At 44.3% G+C, this 7,541-nt stretch overlaps 1 protein-coding gene across 1 annotated transcript; it reads right to left on the bottom strand.

Annotated features, from left to right (window-relative positions):
• Positions 1–1,817: 1,817 nt before the first annotated feature.
• On the bottom strand, positions 1,818–7,105 carry ITM2A (integral membrane protein 2A; the record flags this gene model as incomplete). The annotated part of the gene is made up of 5 exons (XM_009865952.1): positions 1,818–2,004; positions 4,195–4,345; positions 5,469–5,579; positions 6,676–6,864; positions 6,974–7,105. Coding segments are annotated over 5 exons (672 nt in total), but the record flags the coding sequence as incomplete, so codon positions are not given.
• Positions 7,106–7,541: the final 436 nt, after the last annotated feature.

Raw genomic sequence — 7,541 nt, 5'->3', positions numbered from 1 at the left:
CGGGGAGAGCCACTCACTGCCCGGCACTCAAAACTGGAGGAATTTCTACTTTGTTTTCAAACCTCAACGAGGCAAGCACATGCTTCTTGCTCCCCGCAACGAACATGTTTCCAAGCCCTGCTGCTGGAGGCTACCAAAACAAGACGGCCAACCCACCCTCGTCATCCCCTCAGACAATCCGGAGGAGGAGATCACGACAGCGACTTGCCCAAGCACGTCCCGTGTCTGTGGCAGGAACGTGTCGGTGCAGCTCCTCCCTCCAGCAGCACAAACGTGGTTCCACAGCATTCTAGGGCAGTAAAGAACACAATTCCATACTCTCCCTCTACATACAGGGACTAGCCATGCAGGCCAAAGTTCTAGTTTTGGGGCACATCCTCGCCAAAAAAGACGCTAAAAATATTTCAGTAGTGCTGCCATAAATCCACCAAGACAAATCTTTAATCACCAGCCTCACCAACGCCAGCACTCGAACGGACGGATCGCGGGACGCGTCATTCCTCGGCGGTACCACAACTGCCCCCGCGCCAGAACTCCGCTCCACAGATCCCGTTTATCACACCCAAACATCGCCGAGATCACCTGCCGGGTTTGAAGCGAGTCAACTCTTCTCCTCTCTGTTCCCCAAGTTCTTCTTGCACCACAAAGCGCTTCTCACAGCAACGGGGAGAGGAAATTTGTCTTCGCAAGCCGAAAGAGAGGCGAGGGTAAGAGGGAAGAGCCCCGCGTGCTGCTCCAGGCCCAGAACCATCCTTTCTCCACAGGCCAGCGCACGGCACTCTTGCCTCCGAGCACCACGAAGCCACACAAACGCCAAAGTTTTAGAGAAACATTTATTATAGGGTTGCAGAATTTACGCCAATATAAAGTCCCTTAATAAAACTCTCAAGTTCATCAACTGCAGGACACTAACTCTTCATTATCTCTATACTGCAGCTTTCAAAAAAAAGGAAAAAAAGGAACAATGCTCTGACTGCAGTAGTAATGCTACTTGCTCATAAAAAGTTGATCTAAAAAGTTTATATAAGCCAGAGTAGTTTAAGTTTACAACTACAGTCACATTCACAAGTGAGCTCTACCAGAAACAGATTCTTGAAACAGGAAGTTACAGGATAAACCAATTTGTAACGAAAAATACTGACAAGCTTTAAGAGCAACTCTATCTGAATCTAACAACTAAATACCACAAAACCAAACAAAGGTAGAAGAATTAAATGTAAGCTCAGGGAAGGTTCCAAATATACATACGAATTCAATACAGTAATTGCACAAAATGAAACAGGGTAGTGTTAAAGGTTTATGATCACCGAGGTTGGATTTTACATGCTTCACACATGGTAGTTAAAATAAAACTTTAGTGATGCGCATCGGGAAGTTTTTTTTAGCCGGGATATGGAGTGCAGAGCTATTCTACAGAACTACACGAGATGTGCAAACCACAGATTATTAATATTAATCATTCTGTGAAAGTTAAGGTGAACAGAATGGGTTCCAGCCAAGGAATTGGTTAACATTGCTTTATATATATATTTCTGCCATTCCCAGATTACACTAAATCAAACACATTCAACGAATAAACCGATATTAACCTTCTAAAGAAAACAACCAACCTTACTCAAATTTAAGTTTTACATTGAAGTTACATGTCCCTGCCCACAGCAAGGGGGTTGGAACTAAAGGACCCTGAAGGTCCCTTCCAACCCAACCCGTTCTATGATTCTATGAGACAACTAAAAAGTTATACCAAGGATCAAAGAAAGCTGAAATGGTGACTTTGTCTTTTGAAATACAAGCAATACACAGAAAATGCATAAGGCTTTTGATTATCACTGCACATTTGAATTTAAGAAGTCGACGTGTAATGCTCAGACTTCTCAACGAAGGTGTGAACTAGTCACCTCCCATCCGACACCTTTCACTGCTGACAGATCTTTGTTTCAACAACGAAAGAGTTTTCAAAGTGTCTGATCGAATGGCAGTTCTCCACTGAGCGCTTCTGCAGACCTGGGGATGAGAGAAGAGGAGAGCCTGAGTAAAGCTCATCTATAAAACCCAGCAGTGAGTAGTTACAGGCTTTGCATCATCACCAACAGCACCGAGAGGCAATCGCTGAGCACACAGTCTTTCTACAGCCAAGAACTGCCACCAGAGCTCTGACAGCAGTTTGTTTTCTATCAGAAAGCCTCATTTTCAGAACGGTAACAAAAAGAGAGGAGCCCAATAACAGACACCACAGGGAACAGAGCAAGCAAGCACTTTCTTCTAATGTATCTCATACTTCTTTTATCTAATATATCACCATTTTAGCGACAGAAAACACTAAAGAGATCATCTAGAGCTCTTTATCAGCACTTCTCCCCCGCACAGTCTGCATTAACAGCGAGTGATTCCATAGAGCCATTTTCACCTTGACGAGAGCCCTGTAAGGATTTGTCACTCAGCTCATGATCTTACTCAAGTTTTTCCTAACACTATTAAAGTGATTTTCTCTATTTTGGGACATGATGGCAGTGGATCAGACACAGGCAGTTCACTTGTATCAGCTGCAGATCTCTCCTAGGAGGCAAGAATACAGCCATCCTGCCAGCAAAGTCAAGCTGCTCAGCTAAAGCACTTCAATACACAACCGCAGAAGAAAGATTTTCAGCTTGCTTAGTAAGCAGAGGATTGTTCAGAGTAAGTCAGAGAAGCTATCCACAGAAGTCTAGAAGCACTGGCTCTCACACCAAATCTAGCAGGGTGCTGCTTGAGCCCATAAACACTTAAAAGACAGGCTGTTCTTCGATTCACCTCGAGTTTAATACCTGCACAAGCTAACAAGTTTCCAATGGTTGTCTGACTGGGTAAATAATTGAACAGCTGGGATGACCTCTCCGGTTCCTCACGTGCCATCGGTTACAGCTCCAGGGAACAACCGGAGAACCCAAGGTCAGTTTGATCTAACAGGTGAACCTCCAAACTCGACCAAATCCGAGAGCCGATGCAGCACCAGCTTAACGAGAAGTCTTCTCCACGGAAGTTTTAGCAGTTTATCCATTTGAGTCTGATTATTTACACGTGCACAGTTTGTATGTACCAAAAGGAAGGGGCCATAGAAATTTGATCTGGAAGGCAAGCTAAGCTTCGCCCCCTCAACAATTTTCCCCTCAGCAGCAGTCTTCAGTTTGACTAGATTTCCTGCCCCAAGGGCAAACAAGGTCAGCTACAGACCAGAAACTGCACCGAGAAGCATTATTCCTTTAGTAGAACCCTTCTGGGCAAGCAAAAAGGCAACACTGACTGTTTCTTCACGTGCCTCACACCCGTAGCTCCCCAGGACTAGTTTTATGCTCCCACATACAGAGTCTTCCCTCTAGCAGCACAATGTAGCCTCGAACAGCAACTGTGGCTCAGGTTGCTGCAAGCTGTAACCGCACTGAGGAAACTCTTACCTAAGAGCTTGGCAGGAAAACCAGAGCAAAGAGCTCTGATAAACCAAACGTTTGCATTCGGAAAGGCCGTAAGCGACTAAGGTTTGGTGAGAGCAGCGCACTACAGAAAGCTTTGAGAAGTACCACGAACTAAAATCCATCGCATCACACTTCTGTACATCAGAACCAGCCTCCCTTCAGGTTCCTGTTGCCAAACCAGCTACACCCCAAATTCAATCCTCCTCACAGAATGGCAGGGGGGTGGCGTGAGGAGACAGGCAATAAAGAAATAAAGCTCAGAAGTTCCTACAAAGTGTTCTTCCTCTTTTACAGAGGAAGTCTGGGATGTCCAGAGCCAGTCACTCAGTTTACCTTCTTATTTGTTTTTTTCCTGGGCAAGTGAACCAGAAGATAACACTTGTACTTGAGGCTCCTACAGCCCAAATTTAGACAGGACAGCGATAGACTAAGATGCATCTACAGAGACTCGCGTTATCAGATGGATTATATGAATTTTGGGCCCAAACTAACTCATGACTTCAGCAAAAGATAGAACAGAAACAGGCTTAAGCTCAGATTTGCTTCGGGCACGTAACCTCCAATTCTGTAACTGAAAGTGTCCCTCGGCACGCTCGAATGAAACCTCAGATTCATACTTGAAAACGGGGGAAAATACCCATCGGTTCTATGAGCAGTGTCTCAGTTCATGTTGAACAGATTTCCTAGTGTAAAAATTCCAGCTGCTCAAGCATTCACCCGTTCCCTACTTGAACAACAGACTTACCTGTTATCTGGTCTCTACGCTGAAGTCTGAATGTCTCTTTTCCAACACAGAGTTGGTAGATGAAGATACCCAAATCAGACACGTTATCTATCTCCTCTGTAACCACCATTTCTTCACGGACAAGGTAAGTCTGAGGCAAGTAAGAGCCAGTCTAAAAGAAGAAAAAAAACCCTTGAGATATTCTACTAAACAACAAACATCACTACATTTTACTCTTCGCTTTGAATGGGCTTCAAGCTTGCTTTCTTTCTTTTTAATATTAAGATATGCTAGTCTGGAACAGCTGCATACCAGAGAATTTAAAAAAATGACAAAAGGTTTTTCAAACAGTTGCAGTTACCTCCAAACACAGCACAGTTAAGCCTAACATCGCTCACCTCGCAAGAAGCGAAGCAGCAAACAGAAACAGAGCCCGTTCAAGTTTATTTGTACGCAACAGAAAGTTTGCAGCGATGAGAGGAGAAAAAGTACTAGGGAAGTTTTCAGGTTTGAGGCAATATACTTTTAATACATAAAAAAGCAACACAAGCTGCAAAAGTTAAGTCTTCACAAGATTACAGTGTTATTGGAACCACTTTCCACCCCTTGTGACCAGCTCCTAAAAATGGGAGCAGGGAGAAACACTTCAAGTTTGTCTTCCTGAAGCTTAAAAAAACAACAAACCAAAAACCAGAACGAGCTCAACTGGATCAGATGGCCTCTGGCACTAAGTGTAGAGGAGTGAAGGACTTTTTTGCGTGTTTGACACACAAGAGCTCAGCATTGCATTTTATTTGATAGCTGCAGCAAGCTCCATCAGCTTGAGCTGTAGCCTTGTTGGAAAAATACCAGCTGCAGTCACAGAAGAGCCAGAGCGCTCACGGTGAGCTCATAACTACAGTGCCAATAAAACAGATAAACAAGTTTGCATTGTTCTTTTCAGTTAAACTCTCCTGGGGCCAGCGAGCTTTCTGGTAGTAACTTTCACGTTCGGGCTTTCCACAATGTTTGGAGCTTGAACAAATTCCTTTCTCACAGCTAAATTTAACCTGATTTGCGAGTTGCTTTCAGCTTTCATAAGGCTACGTATTAATAAGAGCATTAAGCATGAATCTGCTCAACATAATATACACTGACAGCTGGCCTGAACTTCAGTACAGTGCCTGAGCCAGGGATTATGTCCTCTGATGGCAAGAGGACCGTTCCAGCAAGGGACCGTAGGTCAGGAGCAAGGCCCGGCGCTCTTAACAAAAGCAACCTCGTCAGCAACACCAAACAGCACAGCTTCCACGTACCGCCAGCTTCGCAAAGAGATCCATCAGATTGCGTGGCGGCATAACGATGGATGTGTTCAGAGGAATCACGTAGCAGTTTCCCAGTTGCAAGTCAAGATACGCCGTGAGAAGCTGTTTCGAAAACAAGTTTTTCGACTCGTTAAATGTGGCCTTTGATTCTGAGCACATGGTTCTACAAGGACTAAGAAGGAAGCTGAAAAAGCTGGCGATCATGCAGAGCTAGTATCAACGTGGGGAACTGGCTGGTGTAAGAACTCAGCTAATTCACACTTTTGTTTGCAAAAGCAACGATAGCTGCTGTTTACAACGGGACTTTTGTACGGAAGTGAGATCTGACTATAAAAGTGGTTTCTATTGCAATTCTAAAGGAGCACGGCTTGTACTAACGCAGAGCATGTATTTGGGAGTATGTTCTCCTAACCCAAGAAGTCCAATTAAGCACAGTGCAAACAACAGGTATCCAACTGCTGATAAGCAATCCCTCCCCATAAACAGTTCTGCAGGAAAAGTATTGGTCTCTGGGAAGTCACACCAGTGTTACTACGGAATGCAAGAACCACAGAGACCAAAATTCTCAACCCATCTACGTGTTGTATTATGGCTTCGCAAAGTACTCAGCCAGAAGCAACTGAAATTCTTACGCTGCCTGAATCCTTCACGTTATAGCCCAGATTCTGTCAAGACAAGACAGATAAAAGCTGCAAATGCTGCGAACGCAGGTAGCACAGCTTGACCTCACAGCATTCCATGCTGGAGGCACCACGTACAGAGCTCAGTTCTCCTGTCTTTACTGTGATTATATCTGCATCGTCAAGGTCTGATTTACAAGCAACCTACGAGAGCTTTTACAGCAAAGGATGACAACTTTAATTAAAAAAAAAAATCAAGTCAAAACCATCTCTTTGCTTTAGAGAAGCTACATGCAACTAACACAGCATTTTCAAGTTCTAGGTTTCAGCCACCTGAAGTGACTTTTCATTTCCCTTATCCAAGGCCCACGCTCGTTTGGAACTCTACGTTCCGCTGTAAACACAGTCTGGTAGATTCTCAGACCGGATCCTTAGTCTCCCCACTTCATAACTCACATTTAAAATGTTCTCCTGCCCTCACTTTCAGTTACACAGGATTCTTGACCAAGCAGCAACTGCCACTTGCAGATACTCCTTGGGCAAAAATACCTAAAAGTCCCCTGGCACCACATGCTCACCCTGTCGAAGTCGTGGACGATCGCTGCTGGATCACTGTCCGAGAACTTTGGGACGGGCACGTCAATGATGGCGATGTTATCGTCTTCTCTGATGTCAGCTTCTTCAGCAATAGGCAGGAAATAAGGTTCTACGGCAAGATCACGGTTCTCATTTTCAAAGTAACACATTTCACCACGGTACACCTTATGCTGAAAGTAAGAGCAAGGCTAGTTATTTTTAGAGCACTTTTAATCCATTTATAATCCCACTTCTTTTTTCATTCGAGGATGCTTGGAGAAATAAGAACTTCCCCGTTACCTTAGGCATGAAGTACTTGTAGATGCAGGCTCCACCCACAACAACTCCTGCCAAGATGAACGCTAGACCCAGCAGAGTCAACAGACATCTTCCAGATGAGTTTTCACCTCCATGTGTGGCAATTTCTGGATCCTTTAAACAAAGAGGGATGAGGACTTAGAAGGCATATCGGCTCTGAATTTAACGCAAGCTGGTATCTACTGCTTCACTTTGACACCTACCATCTTCTATTTCTTCAAGGTGTGCAGTGAGAATTTAAGCACCATTAATAAGAAAACACCTAAATACTGCTGCATCGTACTGAGATCAGATTTCAAACCACACTGAAAGAGGCTCTTCTGAGTTAGAGGACACTTTCTAGACAAACCTTTATCCAGGAACAGCCTGAGGTGTGCGAGATGTCAGTAACTGTAACGGAAGATCAGTGCTGCAATATAGAAGAGGGAAGGCAAGACTTGCAGAGCAAGGTCATTTTCGGGTACACAGTGTTCTCAGGCCTCTTCCCAAAAGCTCATTTCCTACCCTCTTGCTGTCACACACATTGAGATAACATTATTTTTCCTTACAA

The sequence above is a fragment of the Apaloderma vittatum genome, unplaced genomic scaffold, assembly GCF_000703405.1.
Source record: "Apaloderma vittatum isolate BGI_N311 unplaced genomic scaffold, ASM70340v1 scaffold24613, whole genome shotgun sequence".
NCBI lineage: Eukaryota > Metazoa > Chordata > Aves > Trogoniformes > Trogonidae > Apaloderma > Apaloderma vittatum.
This window is presented reverse-complemented; position numbering and strand designations above follow the sequence as displayed.